Below are 21,496 nucleotides of genomic sequence, written 5' to 3'. Positions count from 1 at the left end.
CACCTAGAGATGCTCTTAGCATATATGAAGTATTCTTTATATTCAGAAAAACAATTTACTGTAAATCCAACTTTACACCATTGATTCTACTCCTTGCTCATCATCATTTTTACACCATTGATTTCTACTCACTTACCATTCAAATCAACAAATTCAAAACTTTTATAATCACACCCACTCCTATAAAATCCAGACCTTTAAACCACCTCGCAAGAGCAATAGTCCTTATCTCGACGGAAAGCAACGGTAGGTACCAACGGGCCAGAGTTTTAATTCTAAACTATCTATAAAAAATCAAAGCTTTCTTGTTCCTATAAAACCGGTGGAAGCATTAATATCCTACAACCCATTTCTCCCACCCTTTCGTATATCGATACATATCTACCGTTATTAAGAACGATTCAGGGTTTTGTTGTACACAATCTGTCAAAATCAAAGCTTCTTTTCTTCCTCTTGTTGTTATTTTTTCAAGCTCAAATCTTTCTTCAAAATCTCCATTAAGTCTTTATTTCCATCACCTGAAAATGATAGTTAGAACATATGGTAGGCGAAATAAATGCATATCAAGAACAGATTCATCAATAGAAGAAGAAGAAAATGAGCCAATCTCAATCTCATCACAAGATTACAATTTCAGTTTCCCAAACTCATCACAAGATTCATACGATGATTTATCAATGTTTGATCCTTCTTCTTCACAACCATGTTCACATTCTTCATTACATCTTCTTCCTCCTTTGCCTAATTCAAAGAATGGGGTTTCAAAGTCGAAGAAAACGAGGAATTTGAAACTGGGTTTGAAGGAAATTAGGAATAGGAAAGCTCAGACGTCGACTTTGATGGAAGCTCAGGAGTTTGGGGAAATGATGGAGCATGTGGATGAGGTCAATTTTGCTCTGGATGGATTGAAGAAAGGTCAGCCGGCTAGGATTCGGAGGGCTAGTTTGTTGTCGTTGCTTTCCATTTGTGGGACGGCAGCTCAAAGGAGACTGCTTAGGACCAATGGGTATTATTTTTATCTCATATCTATTTGAGAACAACAAGAAACAATAATTGGTATTTTTAGGATAAACCACCTTTTGAATATAAAATGAAGTTAATAATGTTCTTGTTAACTACAAGCACACCTTTCCGAAGATATCATTACCTCATTTTGCATTCTTTCTCTTAATCCCTGCACATTTGGTAGGTTTGAACTCTCTTCTCTCTTCAGGAAGTGATGGAAAATTGAATGCCTGGAATTACTTAGTGATAATGGTAGGGTTGCTTTCCTATGTTTCATAGAATGCGGTTAAGTGACTCCACGGCCTTGCACTTTTGGAATAAGGCCTTTGGGCTGCTATTAGATGTATTTTTAAAAATGGAGTTTTGGATAAAGGATGAAGTAACATTAGTTTTTTGATAACCTGGCATTTAAGGAAGAGTATGGTGTGGCATATGGATAAGTAAATCCCGGTAACTCTAAAACAGTTTAACATATATCGTTTCTGACAGTAGATGTTTAATCAAGATTGAATGGTAATTGTTAAAGTTTGTAATTTGATAGCCACATATTCTCCTCAGAAATGGGCCATATGTATGGTTTACTTACGATAGCGACCATCTTTATTTATTTATTGTTCTTTTAATTTTTTAATGTTTTTGATTAATAAGTGCTTTGCTGTAGCCCATATGTGCCTTTGCATTCACAAGCTTTTAATTATCTTATTTTAGGATGGCGAAGACAATACTTGATGCTGTATTCTCTCTCACTCTCGATGATTCTCCTAGTACCCTGGCTGCTGCAGCTCTGTTCTACATTTTGGCAAGTGATGTAAGTATTTAAAGTTTTGCAAGATACTACATTTTGATTATCGAGGACTCTTTTTGTTTTTTTTTCTCAAGCTGATAAAGAATGAGCTTCAACCACTCAGCATGTGGAATGATGTCATTGAAGTTCAGTATCACCACTTGTAGTTGTTTTTTGTAATCAATGACGTGATGCTTTAAAGTACCATTCTTTGACATAAATTTCCAATCCACAAGAAACATCTTTAAAACTGGGGTTTAATTCTCAGGACCAAGATGAACAGCTTCTGGATTCTGCTATATGTATTGAGTTCTTGCTTAGCCTGTTGAATCCGTCCATGCCAATTTCTTCTGAGGAGAAAAGACCAACTGTGGGCCGAAAGCTTTTAGGTTTATCAAGGGACCCTGGTATAATGGGCAATCAATCTAAAAGGTTAGATGCTAGTTCCACAGCAATTATCTCAAAAGTTCAGGAGATTCTTTTGAGTTGCAAGGAGATGCAATCAAGCAATAGACTTGATGATGGAACGAGAAGGCCAGAGTTGACCCCAAAATGGATAGCTTTGTTGACGATGGAGAAAGCATGCTTATCTACTGTTTCTCTTGAAGGTAATTTTACATATCTGCGTCTAGTCCTTAAATTATTCTGTAAGGTCAATGTTTTTATCATGTCCTCAATCTTTGCCAATAGTGGTGATAAGGCCGTAAGCCAATTAGTTAGTCAAAATCCTCCAGTGAGTTATGTATCTCTTGGAGTTCGTGATCCTAAGATTTGTGGGTTATTTCTTCTTCATCCTTGTCTTTAGTTGACGAACCTTAGTACCTTACTGACTATTAAATCTGGCTTGTTTAGTTACTAATTATTTTAGATGTCTTTTATCTGACTTGAAAGGAAAACAGCTACATACTTAACGCCATTTCATGGCAAAATGGAAAACATAAGTCTCCTTTCTATCTGAACTGATTATCATAAACTGTCGCAATAAGGCATAACAATACTCCAAAATTTTTATGTTGATTTATTGTTTTGATGAATAGAACTATTTTTGATAAAATTAGGTTATTATGTCAGGTGAGGAGTGATATGAAGGGATTCAGAGCACAGCCAATACGGTGATTCAGTGAGGGAGAGGCTCACCGAGGAAAAGGAAGAAAAAAATCAAAACATAAACAAAAAGATAGGACTAGTAATCTTTATATTGTCTTACCCGTCCCAATAATAAAATAAGTACTAAATTTTTTTTCCTTGTTGATTGTGGTACTAGTAATAGCAATAATACAACTATTTTTCTGATAAGTTGTAGTACCAATGTAATTATGGAAATAAGAACGATAACTGTCATACATGTAGAGTAATTATAATTGTTAATTTTATGGTTATTCTTATTCTATTAGCACATGATTACTATCATTCTGATGCTTAAAGATTCCTTTTTGCTTTTGGATAAACTAGTTTACCGCTTTCTCTCCATTGTTCTTCAGTATTTACTTGACTCTTTCAATGTATATATAGATTTCAGATTCTTTCTCTTTTGGGATAATTACTCTTTTCTGCTATTGTGTGTTTATCCAGACACATCTGCTACTGTACGAAAGGTTGGGGGGAATTTTAAGGAAAGATTTAGAGAATTTGGAGGACTGGATGCTGTGTTTGATGTTGCTGCAGACTGCCATTCAATTATGAAGGTGGTATTCCCGTATGTTTTTGTTTATATCTCATTCTCTTTGGATAGTTGTGATAATTGTGGGGTCAACTGAATAGCTCAATTTTGTACAAGTTGTTAATTATAAAGCTATATTTGTTGAGAAAATTGTACTTTGTCATTATTATTGTAAACCTCTACCCTACCAAAGTATGTATTTTTTTCTTCCAGTCATCAGGTTGAATATATAAATTTAGTTTACTGTTATTCTTGTTTGACTTAGGGAGTGGTTATATCTTTTAAGTAGAACCATTCCTTAATGAACCATGTTGACGTAGTTTATATTACTACGTGAGTCCAGAGGAAGAGTGCTTGAACTTGTCTTAACAAAGTGCATGACAGATTCATTAGAACGTGGCCCTCAAGCTACATAACAGCTAACAGCAACATGAGAAGTTAAGAAAACCCGTGTTGTGATGTGTCTGTTTCTATGTCAGACTTGCGTATCAGTTTGTGCCAGCGCATATCGGCATAATGGCACATGTAGGTGTCGCTATTACAAATAGATTTATAATTTAGGGTGTGTTATAAAGATCAACTTATTCTGCCCATTTTTATAGAAGACGAAGGATATGTTCACCTTTAATTAAGTGAACAATTGCATTGCTCCTGTTGTTATATGCATTACTTTGCAAAAAAAGAAAAAAAGGTGATATGAATTGGTGTACCATATAGATAGTGCAGTAGCCTCAAACCCTGTTGAACTCTTCTGAACTTGCATTGTCAAGCACCTCATAATCACATTTGACACCAGCAAAGGTTCATATACGATTATTACTTAGCCTCACAGTTAGATTTGTATCCATACACTATGTAGTTCTATTAATGCACACATACTGATCTGGTCCAGCATGGCCATGACACAAAATATGCCTATATATAGGAAACTCAGGTAACCAAAATTGATATTTCCATTGTCGACCGACTTTTACCCCATACTTTTCCCCCCATTTTTGCTTTGACATGAAACTATTGGACCACATTTTTTGCTTATATCGGTGGTATATATCGCAAGTTTAGGGGTCAAACATAACATGGATTCTGATATGTTGGGCCTTTACTGTGGCTAAATCTGGAAGAACTCATTGTGAATGAGAAGCCCAGGAGAGTTATATTTTCTATAGATTTTCCGAAGTGGTTCAGTAAGAGCTCTTCATGGGGGTTTGGAAGAAATGAGAGTTTGTTAATAGTAATTTTCAAAACTGTAACAGTTGCTTTGCTGATGATTGGCAGCGCACTTTCTAGCGCTAGAGGCTGTAACTGTAAAGCTCCTCAAGAGGTTGCAGAAATTATTGGACACCAATGTGATGACAACTGGTTCCATTGAATATGTATGGAGGCGGATAAAATTTGCTTCTGTATGATTTATTTTTGATATTTGATAAAAATATTTATGGTTAAAAGAAAAAATCTACCTGTGATCATATAATCACATGTTTAAGTTGTAAGATTATTTTGTGGTCATTCAAACTACTTAAGAGCATATCGTTTCAGATTCCTAAATATCATGCAGTGTTTATCACTTTATTGTACTCCTTATTATTAGAAACTTCCTCATCATCTTTTATTGTATAAATATCTTATGTTTTGTTCCTCCAATCAATGTTGAAAACATGTACCCACTGTAAGCATCATTAATGTTAGTTCTGTTATAACTGTGTGCAGAGTTGGCGAGGCAATAGAAATCCATCAATTCAGGAGTTAAAAGATGACGTAGCTTTGCAAACGGTGTTACTACTTCTAAAATGTTTGAAAATAATGGAGAACGCCACTTTCCTGAGCAAGGAAAATCAGGTATTGGTGCAACTGCTTTTGTCATAGTAATGTTTTTGTCCTCAGCAGGTGGGCTGTTAATGCTGACGAGATTGAGATATCAATTTTTTGACCCTTCTCTTGTTTTATTTCAATATAGAATCATTTGCTTGGAATGAATGGAAAGTTAGGCTGTGAGGGATCTTCTTTGTCTTTCACAGGTCTTGTAATAAGTGTCATCAAAATTCTTTCAGGTAAAGAAACAATTCTGTGCATATGTGACCTTTTGTCTATTGGTTTCCCAATTTCTAACATGTTATTCTGCAGAATTGCTCTGTGCTTCAAGTATTGTGATTTTGCCATCTTATGGATTTTTCTTTGCTTATCAGGCCTCTCTTTGCGCCATAGTTCTGCCATTTCAAGTAAGGAGAAATCACATTGTCACTCTAACCAAATGAGATACTCTTCTGGTAGTCCAGTGGAAGTAGCTGATGAAGGTGACTTTCAATTTTGTGCTTGGGTTACATTCTTATGATTTGTAAAGACTGTTGTCCTTTCAACTTGGGTGTATATGCGCTTCTTATATGTATCATTATTGGTAAGGTGCAAGCCTCAGTAAGAAGAGAAGTTAATGGCTAAACTTTTAGATAGTTATATGGGAAAGCTTTTAAAAGTGTATAAATAGAGAATGCTTTGACATGCACGGTTATAAAGGTCAAATAAAAGCTTAATCACATTCATAATTTAGTAACTCCTCTACTTGGACTCTGTCAGATTAAAGTATAACACCCAATTTAATATTAAAGAGAAACTAGAAAAAAGCAGGGTGGTAGTTTGTCCTAGAGAGATATAGAAATAGGCAAAAAGAGAAAAATAGTGGAGGAAGAGCATGATGTGATGTGTATATGAATGAGCAAGGCCTGTGGATAATTTAGCATCATTGTGAGTTTCATGTTATGACAGAAGAAAGTTGAATTGCAAAGACTTTCTTCCTAAATATTGCACAAAACAAGATATATAACACACCAAAAGAGGGTACCTGAAAAGATTGAATCATGCTGAAAATGTCTTTTTAGTCACAAAAAAATTTATTGTTCATTATAAAAGGCCTTCCTCAGTGCCTTTGGTGACTTGCCTTGTAAGACATTTATTATAGAATTAAAAAAGGGTTTATTCCACGCATATCTCTCCGAGGCATTACAGTGCAGGAAATGAGTGATCATACTGCCAAGATATGAAGTAATGTGGAGAAATATATTCATCTGAATAGTTAAAATTCTTAATGAACTTCTTCTCTGGTTAATGCAAGCAAATATTAAGTGTGTATGATGAGCTGGTGCTTTATTATCTGAAGAGCAACTTATTGCTGTTGGATTACTTGAGCTCTTGTGCCCTTGATGAACTTATCCGCAAGAGTGTTTTATCATCAACAATGTAATGACAACATGCAGTCCTCTTTATTTTATCAGCCCAAGTTCTTTCTCTAAATTAGAGAAGTTAGTACCTTGCTAACATTTACTAAGAGAATATCCCAAGTTTCACCACCTAAAGATTTGTTGGATATATTGTTTTCGTGCCAGATTTGTTGTATAGATGAATCCGTCTTAATTACTCAGTACCAATGCATGCTACAAGATATTCATAAGTGTTGAGTGAATTTGTGCATTTAAGTTTTCAGCCTTACTGCCTCGATTCCATTATTCTCCATTAGCCTGTTTATATATTGATGTAACAGTGGTCTTTTATGCATAGATTACAAGTTTCTTTTGGAATGAATATGCAGTTGATCGAGATGGGAGTTTGCTTAAAAGTTCTTCTGGGACATGTTATAGGATGGATAATTCTTCTCATGCACAAAGCTTCAAGGCGCCCCATAAGCGTCAAAAGTTCTCCACTTCACCCATGGTGTATATGGTATCTAGTTCTGAAACATCCTCTTTTTCAGACGATGTTTCCTTTCTGAAGGATGACAGACCTTCCACATCAAGTTCATGTAATGGGACATCAAGGAGTTCAAATGGACGAATTTCCAGAAGCACTTACAGTCAAAAGATTGAGTTTGGAGTCTGTAAAGAAGCTAGTATTACTGAAAGAACTAAGTGCATAGATCTGGAGGACAGCCAAGATCCATTTGTATTTGATGAAGATGAATTCAATGGGTCATCAAAGAGTTCAAATGGAAGAATTTCCAGAAGCACTTTAAGTCAAAAGATAAAGTTTGAAGTGGGTACAAAATCTAGTTTGACTGAAAGAACTAAGTACATAGATCTAGAGGACAGCCAAGATCCATTTGCATTTGATGAAGATGAGTTTAAGCCGTCCAAATGGGATATGTTATCAACGAGAAAGGAAGTTTCTCATGCTCGTAAGAGAGAACGGGAAGATGGGTGTAATCCGAAACGGATAACAAGCCAACGTGAATCAAATAATGGGGAAGATTGTCATTCTTGTGAGATCACTTGTTCACAATCATTTGAAGCAGAAAATCAAGACCTTATGGCAGATTGTCTTCTTGCTGCTGTTAAGGTATATTTTTTTTACATTATGTACCCAGTTGAAATATAGATTCCCACTGTTTCATTTTTCGGTTTATATCTGTAGTACTTGATGTTAGCTAGAGAGCATATTCTTGTCTGTTGGTTCAATTGGGATGTCCTTTGCCTGTAAGATTCATTTCTTATGGACGTGCTATTTCCACACGTGTGGTGTGTAGCTGGTTCTGAATATATGAGTGGGGAAAACTTTGAATCTTCTATTTGTTTTTTTCTCTTTACAGGTTCTGATGAACTTAACAAATGACAACCCTGTTGGTTGTAGACAAATTGCTGCTTGTGGGGGATTGGAGACCTTGTCGGCCTTGATTAGTGGGCACTACCCTTCATTTAGCACGTGTTCATCTCCATGCAGCCAAACAGATGAAAATATTCTGCAGCCTGAATGTAGTGCTGAACTTCAGATTGAGAATGATAAGCATTTCAGTGATCAAGAACTAGATTTTCTAGTTGCTATTCTGGGATTGCTTGTGAACCTTGTGGAGAAGGATAGCCGGAACAGGTAATGGTCGTTCTCACTGTTGACTTGTTCCTCTTTATTTTTGCCCTGGAATTCTACTATTGATGCTTGTAGACAAGAATTAATTTAGTAATATCTTCTCGGGATTTTGCTGCTTAAGTTATGAATGTTGGTTTTCCATTGATCTATAAATATTGGTGCTACGTTTGCTCTAACTGGGATTTATAGTGATCCTTCCTCTAATTACTACTTCTGATAAATAAAAAAATCACCACTTCAGTGTATCATTTGAGGAAGCGAGGAAAACTTGGTATTTGGAACTTGAAAGGACTTCCTGGATCTACTTGTATAACACGTCCCTTAATATTGGACTTTATAATAGATATGTTCCACCAAGGTAGTTAAAGAGTTGAAACATGTAAAGTGTTTCATTCACTTGGCTGTTTTGAGTTTATTTAATAGAACAAATACCACAAAAAGTCACTATTGTTGCTTATCACCCCCATTTTTGCCCCTCTAAACAACAAATACTTCACCCGACAAGACATTTTGCTCTTTCTCAACTGAGCAATCAATTCTTCCTCTAGTTAACTTGCTAATGCTAATCTAGTGTCACACCTCTTTCCTCATACTCACACTTTCAAGGTTCAATGACTCCATGAAATTCTCCTCCTCTGTGACCTTTTGCTACTATAAGCTCTCTTAGCAATGAGAAATACTGTCAAGCTCGACCCTCCAATGGCTGTGTCACCATGCCTAGCAATTTTTAACTTGATATTTGAGTACCATGCCTTTTTACCAGTCACATTTATATTATCAACTTTATCATGTATTCATATATAGTTACGTATGTTTAGACACTTTCATTATCCTTATGCTTGGTATCATACAATTATCCAAAGAAAGTCAACTGTTTACTTTGGTGTATGAATTCTTGAAAGCAATGATATCTCATCTAGACAAGACTGCATTGTCAGATTGTTGTTACGACTTTTGGCAAAAAAAATAGCAGAAGAAACGGAATGCATTTATGATACCTACCAAATGTTTTGTTAATTCGTCTGTCTTATTATCTGCACCTGAATGATAGAAAGAAATATAATGACATGAATACATCAAATGAAATAGGGATAAATTTTGACTATCAGTGAAATCTTTCCAATTATTCCAATTAAGATAGGACTAGAACTCTAGAAGTGGTCTTTGCTTTGATCTTTTCAGCACCTGGCCTTACACCAGTTTTTACTTTTTAGTATGTGGATAGGGCGAGCTGGAAAGAAACAAATGCAAATGATAAAGAGAGCGGAACCAGAAAATATGGAAAGGGTTGCGGTGTTTCATGCTTTGTTCTCCTTTTTTTGGGGGTGGGGGGGTGGTTCGATTTGAACTTTTGCCTTGTACTTCCTTGAGGCATATGCCTCGCCTCATTGCAGCAAATTACCTCAGGTCCCAAAATAGCAATTTGAAACATTGATGGTGAAAGTTCCATTGGAAAAAAAAATGCTATTTGGTGGAATGTTTTCTTAGAGGTTCAAACGTATATTCTATTTCCTGAAATGTGTCCTATGGTTATATTCTATCGATCATGTATCAGATCTGGCATCTGAGTATAATACAACCAGTGCCACCTCTAAAATCTTTCTTATTGTTGTGTTTTCCACTTTTCCCACCCCCCATTGAGTGCAGAAATCCTTTTGCAACCTTCATATATATTGTGAGTAGGGAGACGGCGTTCCAGTCTACTTTCATAGCCCTAGTATATCCTAGATATGAATGAATAAAACTGAATGTCAAGTGAGCAAGAGAAGGTTACAATGTTTGAAGCATAAAAAGCAGTAATTATTTTTAGCTTCGTGTTTCACGTTTTGAAAGGTGTAGTTTTCTGTTTGTGATAATTTATATAGATTGTAGATATCTATGGATTAAGTATGCTTGCTCTAAATTTTATATTTCTCTTCATCTATTTCCACTTGCTTTAATCAATTAGATTTTTTTAATCACTTATTTTTACTTATTTTTAATTAATTAAAATTTCATACGAGGAAAGGATCTGTCAAATTGTTGGTTAGTAAAATTCTCTATGGCTTCTCTCACAGATCACGACTTGCAGCTACGAGTGTTTCAGTGCTTGCTTCCGGAGAATCCGAAAGAAAAAAGAGTCGCAGGGATGTAATACCGCTCCTGTGCTCCATCTTTTTGGCCAACCAAGGAGCTGGTGAGACATCTGGAGAGGGGAAGCTGTTGCCATGGGTATGTAATTTTGTCGGAGTAACTACTTTTGTAGTATGACTGTCGTTGTAAGGAGACATCTCTTCTGTTTCGAAAATCCCCCATGCAGGATTCTTAGAGTAACTGTTTTGATATTGTGATGTAGGATGATGAGACTGCTCTGTTGCAAGGAGAGCGTGAAGCGGAGAAGATGATTATTGAAGCTTATGCAGCACTGCTTCTTGCGTTCCTTTCAACAGAAAGGTTTGTACAGTCCTTCATTTGTTTCAAGGATATTTTGCAGCTCATAATTCCACTAACAATTGTTTCTACTGTGGTCAGTAAAAATGTACGGGAAGCAATCGCTTGCTGTCTCCCAGATTGCAATTTGGAGGTTCTTGTGCCGGTGCTGGAGAGATTTGTGGTTAGCATCCTATCCTGGGTTCTTTTTAGTGGGTGGGTATGAAACATGAGTACACGTTGCGAAGGCATCATTCACTAGTAATATGAGCAGTTGGTTAAATAGCTATCCTAAAATAAAATGGTCAATTCTTGTAGTATGGTCTTGTGGCTTCTGTACCTAGGTACCTTATCCTACTCTAGACGTGCTCATTTATTGGTTTTAGATGGTTCACATGTCAGATTTTTGCTGTCATTTGTTACTATTGTAAAATTTATTCTCTTGTTTGTGTGGATAGGAATTTCATCTGACGTTAAACATGATTTCACCGGAGACCCATGTGGCTGTAAGTGAAGTGATTGAATCTTGTAGAGGGGCTTGAGACCATGGAGGTTAATGGTAAGCTTGTGCATCTTCTGTTCAGACATTCCTACTAACGTCTAACTTTGTTTCACACCTTCACATGGCGTCTGATATGGCTACAGCAGCATGAGTTGGGCTGATGACCAATACTGTTGTATATGATAGTTGTTTTTGATGTTTTACATTATTTTTTTGCCTGTTTCACCTTCTTGGTGTGTTATGTTCTTGTCCAATTATGGGACAGACCAACAGATGCTTGTATACGAAGCTGAGATCAGATATATAGTTCAATCAATGTAAAGGCTATATATGAGAAATAAATTTCATTTTGTCCAATTTGACTTGACTATTATATATTTCTTTTTTGTTTTTTGGATAATCTGAATGTTAAAGCTAAACCCTTAATACTTGTGTTATGGGTGTTGTAAGTGCATGCTAAAGTCGAAATGTGATTTTTGTGTATGATATCTTGTGGTGGTACAAATTACTGTGGTGAATTATAGAATTAGGAGGTATTTGCTTCATAAAGATTTCAAAAGCTGATGTATCTTAAGAGTCTTATTGCTTTAACCCATCTCAACTTCCAACGTGATAGACCAAAGTATTTCATAACAACGGGTAGGGCCATTGAAAGATATGAAGTTCCACCTCAAATGAAGTTGCAGGATAATACCTCTTCTTCTTCTTACTCCTGGACTCCACTCCGTAACAAGCATCGCTCTGTAGATACCCTTGCAGGATAGCACGTCTGCTGCTTCTTATGGCAAGACATGTCCATAGATTGTTTATTTTTGTTGCTAGAAACACATCCATAGATTCAAACTTGGTAGAATCAGGATTATAAATTTCATTGCTTCTATCTGTAGTGATGGTACACGAATAGACTATGAGTACACTTGGTTAAGTACTCATTTGACCCTTTGATCACATGATCTAAGAAACGTTATAGTTGTGTAGGACCTTAGAATGCAAGACTGATGTTTTTAGTTCTTGCTTTTGTCAGTATGGTCGATCTCTCAGAAATCAGAATGTCATCTGTTTTTCTTCACATCCTTCATTTAGCGGACAGAAAAAAACGAGGGAAGACTAAGTAAGTCTCTTCAGCATTGGAAAACGAGCCAAACCAAGCTGAATTTGAGCAAAAAAATTAAGTTTGATCCTTGCTTGAAGATTGATCCTTAATATACCACCCTTATCATACATTCATACTAAAGCCGAGAACTATTGACTCAATGACGCCCTGAGTAGCTGGCCTTATTTTCCAATGCTCCTGAACAATTCTATTTTATATGTAACATACTGTATATGCAAATTATGATTTCTTCACACTGCTCATCCGAGCAAAAGTAGACATACAAAACAGTCAAAAAACAGAAAGCAAAAACATCTGAAATGAGCACAAGTTAGTTTGATATTCTGGGTTTCCATTTTAAATAAACTTCCCAAAGATTTTATACGACTCAGTTTTGGTACTTGATCATCAAATATGGTTGCTCAGGAACGTGGTAATTATATGGTTCACTTGGTTTGGGAATTGTTCATTTGCAAAATGGCATCCTTCAGGCAAGTAGAAGATCTCCAAATCAGGAACACACTTTTTCACCTCGCCACTTGCTATATATTTCTCCATTCCTGGAAATTGAATATGTAATCCTTCTTTCCCACAATCAGCAGTGCTGGAACTAAAACTTTTGGATTGGTTTCGCGACAGTCTTCCTGCAATGCTCTGCATTAAATCTTGAAACTGAGTGTCCAAATAAATACCACAAGAGAAGATAACTTAGGTTTCTTGATCACACAATAATGACTTTGTTGTGAATAAATAACTGCGGAAACAACGTTATCTACAACAAATAGATCAATCCTACACAAGGATCGATCCTTCTCAATAGACAAGACTTCAACACTCTCCAAGCAATATCCCAACACTTTTCAATATCAAATAACAAACATATAAAATAAAACAATTAATGTAAAAGAAGAACAAACTACAAGACGAGATATATCGTGATTCAGCAATTTGCCCACGTCCACACTGCGAGTTCCAAGCTTTACTAGATGTTTGGAGTAACATATTACAAGTCTCTCAATTCACTCACAAAGAATGAACACTCAACTCATAAAGAATTTCTCACTTATAATCTCTATCTTTCTTGGTTTTGGAAAAGTTAGGTTTCTACAGAAAAAACTTATATTTATATTATTTCAGAAAAACTTCCGAAACAGTGAATTTCGTGTTGAAAACGGTGGAGCGCGGGTCGCGCCCTCGACTAAGCAAAATCGAGCGCGAGTCGCGTTTAAGCTCCTGGAGGTCACCAAAGGCATGAGCGCAGGGCGCACCCTTGTCAAGGCAAAAGTGAGCGCGGGTCGCGCCCTACACGTGAAAGAGAAAGAGTCACCAAAGGCATGAGCGCAGGGCGCGTCCTTGTCAAGGCAAAAGTGAGCGCGGGTCGTGCCCTGCACGTGAAAGAGAAAAAAATACTTTTTTCTCTACATTCTCCACCTCGGTGAGGTTTTAACACATAAAACCGAGTCGAACACATCCAGCAAGAACACATCCAGTAGGAATACATCCAGCAAGAAATACTCGCAGTCAACTGCCCCAAAGGGCCATGCCCACAAAGGGCTCATTCAAGCATGTAGGATTTGGAGCAAGTTCAAACAGTGTTGGAACTTAACTCCGGTGACAACCTTTGTCAACATATCAGCATGATTGTCATGGGTGTCCACTTTCTCAAGTGCTACATTACCATCCTCAACGACATCCCGTATAAAGTGATAACGGACATCAATATGCTTGGTCCGAGTATGATGAACCTGGTTCTTCGCCAAATGAATAGCACTTTGATTATCACAATACAAAGCAACACTGTTCTGCTCAATACCCATATCATCCAGAAAACCTCGAAGCCATAGTGCCTCTTTCACTGCCTCTACCACTGCCATATACTCTGCCTCAGTAGTAGATATAGCAACTGTAGCCTGTAGCATAGACCTCCAACTAACCGGTGCACCATGCATCATAAACACATAACCAGTAGTCGATCGTCATCTATCTATATCACCTGCATAATCTGAATCCACATACCCACTGACATAACAAGTGCATCCACCATAAACTAATCCCACATCCAACTATCCAAGGTACTCTTCAAGTACCTTAGTACCCATTTCACTGCCTCCCAATGCTGCTTCCTAGGATTTGTCATATACCTGCTTACAACACTAACTGCTTGTGAAATGTCTGGGCGTGTGCACACCATAACATACATCAAACTGCCCACGGCACTTGCATAAGGAACATTAGCCATATGCTTTTGTTCCTCCACTGAACTAGGAGAGAACTTAGCTGAAAGCCTAAAATGCCCAGCTAAAGGTGTAAAAATCGACTTTGCATTCTCCATACCAAATCGAGAAATTACTTTCTGAAGGTATTTCTTCTGAGATACAACTATCCGTCACTTCTTCCTATCTTTGTCAATCTCCATGCCCAGTATCTTCTTGGCTCCACCTAAGTCTTTCATCTCAAACTCAGAGCGAAGTTGAGATTTCAACTTGTCTATCTCCACCATGCTTTTGGAAGCAATAAGCATGTCATCCATATAAAGTAGGAGATAGATGAAGTCATTACCACGAAACCTTCTAAAGTAGACACATCAGTCATACTTACTTCGGGTGTACTCATGTTGCATCATGAACGTGTCAAAGCGCTTGTACCATTGCCTGGGTGATTACTTTAACCCGTACAGTGACCGATTCAATTTGCATACATGATTTTTTTTCTCAACAATGACAAACCCTTCAGGTTGTCTCATATAGATCTCTTCCTCCAAGTCCCCATGCAAGAAATTAAAGCAATTTTCACATCAAGTTGCTCTAACTCCAAGTCGAAGTGAGCAACTAAACTCAATAACACAAGAATTGAAGTATGTTTGACCACCGGGGAAAATACCTCATTGTAGTCGACTCCTTCCTTTTGTGAGAAACCCTTTGCTACTACTCTTGCCTTGTACCTAGTACTGTCAGACTCAGGAAGGACCTCTTTCTTTCAGAACACCCATCTACTACCGATAGTCCTTTTGCCCTTTGGCAATAAAACTAGGTCCCATGTGTGATTTTTATCAAGAGACTCCATCTCTTCTTGCATAGCAACCAACCAATCTCTGTAATGAGTATCTCTAATAGCTTCCTTGAAACTATCTGGCTCATCATCTTCGATATTCAGTACATATGCCACTAAATCCACCTGACCATAGTGTTTCACCGACTTCTCGTGTCCATACTTGTGCACTTTTTTAACTTGTCTCTTTGGCCTAGGGTCAGCCAATACAAGTTGTGGATGCTCTTGCTCTTCTTCCTGTTGCTGTATGGTTCTATGATTTGGTACCTCACCATGAACCAACCAGTCTTCTACTACATCAAACAACTCAAGCTCAGTGGCTTGAACTTCTATAGACTCACCATTCTACCCAGCTCTTTCCGGCTTACTGAAAGATAACACGGAAGTCTCATCAAATGTAACATCTCTGCTGACCAAGAACTTGTGGTCTTCTAGACACGACAATATGTATCCCTTTAACCCATTTGCAAAGCCTAAGAATATGGCTTTCTTAGCTCCAGGATCTAGCTTGCTCTCCCTCACATGGTAGTAAGCAGTTGATAAACGTAAAATTAATAATTCTACTCACGAATAAATGATGAAATTCAAACGTAAGTAAAACTAAAATTGAACTTGTATTATATTTATCAAAGATTTCTACTCTTGAATCTATCGAAATAGAGTGGAGTAAAAGATTCGTTCCACTCCTATAGTTCTTTAGCATTCAATATTTTCTACTATTGTCAGTCCTATCCAAAGTTAGTGAGAGTAATGGTGTGGAATTATACTACGATGTGAATTCAAATAACAAGATACGCTAATTCAAACTACGAAATTTCTAAATTGATTATATGATAAGGAATTAGGGGGGATTGATTCCTCCTTAACTCGACTTAATCAACTAACAAAGATTCGTCGTGATCCAAATTTCAATACTTTCGCATATCAAAATGGTATTTCTAATCCCTAATTATACATGGCAATCTCTACTAATTAATAACTAGCATGTGAAGCAACCAAACCCATTCTCATGGTGAACTAATTACTTTCTTGAATTGAATAGATTATCACGACAATTTCTAAGTTAACAAAGATCAAGCTTCATCAAGGCTTCTTCAACCCCCTCTAATGGAGGTTTAACCTAGAATCATTATGCTATCATTTCCCAATGAAATTAAACAAGACATCAATAAAAGATTGTAAATTTACTTATTTCAATTCAAATGGGAATCTAATTATGCAAGAATCGATTGAAACTAACAATGATAATAACTAAATCTAGGAATCGAAACTACAATGATTAATGAAATGAAACTATATTATCAAGAACTAAATTACTTTATTAATCTAATGAATAAATAACAATTGATTCAAAATACTAAATTAAAACAAGGTATGAAACTAATTCATGGAATAAAAACTAGATCTAAAACTATGCTATAATGGCTACTTTCTACCTAACCTAATTATCTCTTCAGAGCTAAGTCATGTGTGTTGAAATGGAGGAGACCCGATCCACATTTTCGTGCATGGGCTGAGAAGCCATGTTTTGGGCTGAAAAATCGAGCCCAAAACCCAATCTCTTCAGTCCACAGGGCCCTTTTCAGCTAGATCTGACTTAAGTAGGCTTTTAGTCCACTTTTGCTCCTTTGATTGGTTCAACGTTTGGACCATTAGAAAGCTCTTTCCGAGCCGGTTGTTTTGACATAAGGTAGGCCCAATTTTGAGGCCTGAGTCAAAAGATACGGTCTTCGAAAGTTCTGCTGACTTTTGGGTGCTGTTTCTGCCCGCGTTGACATTGACTTTTCAACTTTTGACCGGGCTTTACAAAGGCTTTTTCTCTTTGAATCTTGGCCTTTACTCAACAGAACTTCTTAGCAACCAACCCTTGCTCCTTATCTCGCCAAAGTGGCACATTTCTGTACATAATTGACTTCAATGCCTGAAATATATAAAAGCACGTAATCAACATTAACTCTTATTTATTACTCGCATAATTGGTCTAAAAATATTATTGTTAAGGGGTTAAAACTACAGTTTTGGGCTCTTATCAAACCACCCCCAAACAACATTTTGCTTGTCCTCAAGCAAATATGAGAAATTAGCATAAGTGACTAAAAATGGAGTTCTAACTAATCTCGTTTCGCTGAGTGCGATTGCATTGACCATATGCAACAAGGCCTTAAACTACTAGGAGTTCCCTAGTGGACGAGTTATAGCCTCATGAGAGTTTTCCAGTGAAGGTACTCACAAACTTCATCTATACTACAACGACTAAGAAATAAAACTATTGTTTCCTTATTTATGCTCCCAATTATCTATATATCTCACTAGTAATGAATACAGATTAATCAAGTCGAAACCTAAGCTAATATATGCATAATAATCAATCATCTATAAATAAACATATATACAATGAGTAATACTATGAAATACAATAGCAGGTCCGTTTTTGAAAACTCGGAATAGCGTCTTTAAGTAGGTCCTCACATAAATGTCAAGACAAAAACCACTCTGATTTTTCTGCTCAAGTTTCACTACTCTAGTGTGCAGTGGGCACACTTTACCTTACAATCTCAATGACACATGAGGAAGTCGGAGTCGATCAAACACATCTGCCACTTACTATCACACTAACATATTCCTAATTGATCTAGAGGTCTTTATTAGGTGTTGCGAGGATTAGGAGATGGTTTAAGAAGGAAGGAAATGGATATTCAAAAAAGACAAGTCTGAGATATAATAGAGTCTTCATATTATGTAACTAGAGAAAACCTTGTTCTTTACTTTTGCTTCTACCATTTGTTTCCATCTTTAACCATATTTTTCTTTTTATTTGGCTTTTGACTCCTTTGATTCTATTTTTGGAGTTCTAACTCTTTTTATTTATATATATATATATATATATATATATATATATATATATATATATATATATATATATATATATTTATTATATATTTTTTTTTTTAATTTTTTAATTTTTTTTTTTATTAACCATTTGGATGGAAATTTTATTTTCTCATCTGAAGCGACTAACAAATTCTTGATTTCAAAGGTCTTTCTCTTTTCTATTCTTCATCTCTATTCTCAGACTTATTCAAAGAATGGGTAGGTTTATTATTATTTTTTATTATTTTGTTTTGTTTTGTAACAGGGTAAAGAATTTGCGGTTTATGAAAGGCTAAAGAAAGGCTCAGAGGGGCGCCTAGCGAAAAATAATTCATAGGTTTGAATTTCTGGCTATATCGATCCAAAGAGGGCCTAAATTCTCGCTTAGGATGTGGTATAGTGATCAAGTAAGTGGACGTGTGATTTCTCTATCCGGATTTTACTTCTCCCTTGTGTCATTTCTCAAATGTTCACTCATATAAAGCTTTAGGCTATATTTTCATAGGATTTGTAGAATAAGTACTCTAGCCTAGATTTCAGAAACTTACTGCCAACAATAATAGATACTCATGTAACATATTTATAAATGGATGTAAGGATTATTACCTACATATTAACCTAAGTTTCTAAAAACTATTCTAATGCAAAAGCTACGTGAGATTTCTAGATTATTAAGGGCCTACAGAAGGAAAACAATACCAATATTCCTAAGTGTACAGCATAAACTTTTTATTAATATTTTTAAAATTTTCAAATTTTTAACTAGAAAACAAGTGCATATTATACATATCTATATCCTAACAGTTGCCTTAATTACACGTGTTTCTATGCCCACCCCCCAAACAAGAAGCATACTTTGTCATCAAAGTATTTAAATAAAAAGGGTAGAGAAATACCATGGAAACGTGTGAAATTCTGGAACATCTGCAAAACAAAGTTAAAACATACTAATATAGAAAATAAAAACTGACGCAACTCGATATGAGTTCCACCCGTTATGGGGTTAACAAGAATCAAATTGCTTGGGACATAAGCAGACACTAACTGAAATAAAAACTAACCTTAACTCCCGTTTAAGCGTTATCCTCCTCATCCTCAATAAAGAATGAGGTTTCTTCGCATCCTACCACGCCATGGTAATTTGCCAGGCTTCACGCCACTTATCATCTACTATAGCTAACTTGTCAAGCACCACTTGGTCGGATGGAGTGTAAGGTCCAACCTCATGAGGTTGTATCCTCCACCCTTGCCAAGTCATTGCACGGAACGATCGAATAATACAATTGGTGGGTCTCATAATGTCAACCCCAACCCAATCTGTGAAACGGGCACAAAAAACAGGGAAGAAACATAGCATTATACGACAAATTAAAACAGACATAAGAAGGTACTTATGCCTCTTGCTATGGGCTCGGGCTAAACTAGACATTAGGGTCTGGGGAATATCATAGAGTGTACGTCCCCCCAGCTAAAGCAAGGAAAATATCACAAGTTTTGTCATTCACAGAAGAATAACGCCATTCCCTTCTAATGTTTAGCGTGATCCAAAACATAATAGTGCCCACGTTCATAGACAGGCTACCAAGGGCGACGTTATAATCCCCTTGGTCTTCTATCCTAAAGATTCCTGCCCCGTAATGTTCATGCAAATCCTCATAGTTATACATGTACATATTATCTACCAAATAGGCCCATGAGTCTTGTATTTCGGCGGGCATAGCAAGTCCAAGCACAAAGACTAGCAAGAACCTGGAAATTTCCATCGGTTCATCCCCGATGGCGATGGAGAACACTTGTTCTCCATCTAGTCTATCAAAGAACTTACAATTATCATAAAAATAAGATGTAAGTGCGGAAGAATAAAGTTCATCAGGACTTACCAATAGTGGCTCCCAGCCTGCTAGAATGATCACTTCGCGAAACCACACACCATAGGTGTCACTTTGGAATAAGTCTTCAAAAGACTGTTCCGGTATGATACGAGGGAATGTCATCACCAATCTACTCGCTGGAATAGCTGCAAACGATCCTGAAACAACCCACAAAAAATTGGAATTTTTTGTGCCCACGGGGGTCATGGAGTGGGGTGCGCTCAACCTATATACTGGGTAGAGGAGCGGGATCGCCTTTGTGAATTCGAGTTCCGTGCACTTCAGTCTTGGTAGCTCACTTTTGCACAGGATGGGCACGGGTCGCGCTTAGGATGAAAACTGGAATTCCAGTGTTTTGGGCGCAGGTCGTGCTCAGGTTTGGGCTTGATTGGGTGCGGGTCGCGCTCTGAAGAAATTTTGACTGACAATGCCTAGGGCGCAGGTGGTGCTCTACTGGGGCGTAGGTGCGCTCCGAGGTGCTGAAATGCGGAAGTGAGAAGGAAAAAGAAAGAAAAGTTGGGAGTGAAAGGTGAGAGATGAATGTGATGTGTAGTGTGGGTTGTGAGTGTAGAATGAAGGAAGTTTATATAGGTTTTGTGCTTCCAAAACGAATCAACAAGTTGCCAAAAAGTTTTAAGGCAATTGCTAGAAACAAAATATTTCCGAAACCGAAAACGGAAACAATCCATATTCTCTATTCCAAAACAAACCCAATATCTTTTAGGTTGAATTTAGGATAGTAACTGCCTAACTCATTGAGATTTCATCCTACTACAATATCTACTCATAGCCATGCCCATATCGGCAATATTCTCAACCATCACTCCAAAACAACTTCTAAAATGGAGGATCATATAACAAATCATGCTAGAGTAAATAATACCACCCCCAAACAATTCGGGAATGTGAGATTAACAATAAAAACAATGCACAATTTGAAAAGAACCATATTATATTAAAATTGAAATTCAAACAACATTTAACAATCAAATTCAAATTTAACTACTGAATTAAAAAAAACTTAATATCCGAACTAATAAAAACAATAAAAACAACTAAATAACATCGAAACAATAAATTTTTTGAAACACCTAGCCATGTGATGAAGATGGATCCTGAGATGAAGATTGGACCTGGGATGAAGATGGGGCCTGAGATAAAGAAGGGCCCGAACCATCCGTCCTTTGGCGACGACGCTCATGCCTCTCAGACTCATCTGAAACAGAACCCTCCAAGGGTGGCATGCATCATAGAATCTCTACTCGAAACAGGCGCTGTGCTTCCATCTCTGCCTTTATATCTGTATAATGCGCAACTTAACGCTGGAGGACTGTCTCCTTGTTATAATGGAGATCCACCTGACTCTTGTCGAGCACTTCAAAACTCGTCTGAAGGGTCCTTTTGTTTA

The 21,496-nt window shown here is 36.9% G+C and overlaps 1 protein-coding gene across 2 annotated transcripts; it reads left to right on the top strand.

The window, feature by feature from the left end:
* The first annotated feature begins 299 nt into the window (after positions 1-299).
* LOC147505027 (wings apart-like protein 2) lies at positions 300-11,562 on the top strand. 2 transcript variants are annotated; one of them, XM_086557622.1, is made up of 13 exons: positions 300-1,006; positions 1,714-1,813; positions 2,058-2,397; positions 3,362-3,474; positions 5,157-5,285; positions 5,404-5,497; positions 5,633-5,740; positions 7,027-7,769; positions 8,020-8,297; positions 10,352-10,505; positions 10,630-10,727; positions 10,806-10,887; positions 11,162-11,562. In XM_086557622.1, the coding sequence occupies exons 1-13, from the start codon at positions 525-527 to the stop codon at positions 11,243-11,245; spliced, it is 2,805 nt and encodes a 934-aa protein (XP_086413748.1). In that variant the 5' UTR covers positions 300-524; the 3' UTR covers positions 11,246-11,562. The 2 variants fall into 2 exon arrangements, with proteins under 2 accessions (XP_086413748.1, XP_086413749.1); XM_086557623.1 differs by having other exon boundaries at positions 381-1,006; positions 10,806-10,919.
* Positions 11,563-21,496: the final 9,934 nt, after the last annotated feature.

This window comes from Coptis chinensis, chromosome 4, assembly GCF_015680905.1.
Source record: "Coptis chinensis isolate HL-2020 chromosome 4, ASM1568090v1, whole genome shotgun sequence".
Taxonomy (NCBI): Eukaryota; Viridiplantae; Streptophyta; class Magnoliopsida; order Ranunculales; family Ranunculaceae; genus Coptis; species Coptis chinensis.
This window is presented reverse-complemented; position numbering and strand designations above follow the sequence as displayed.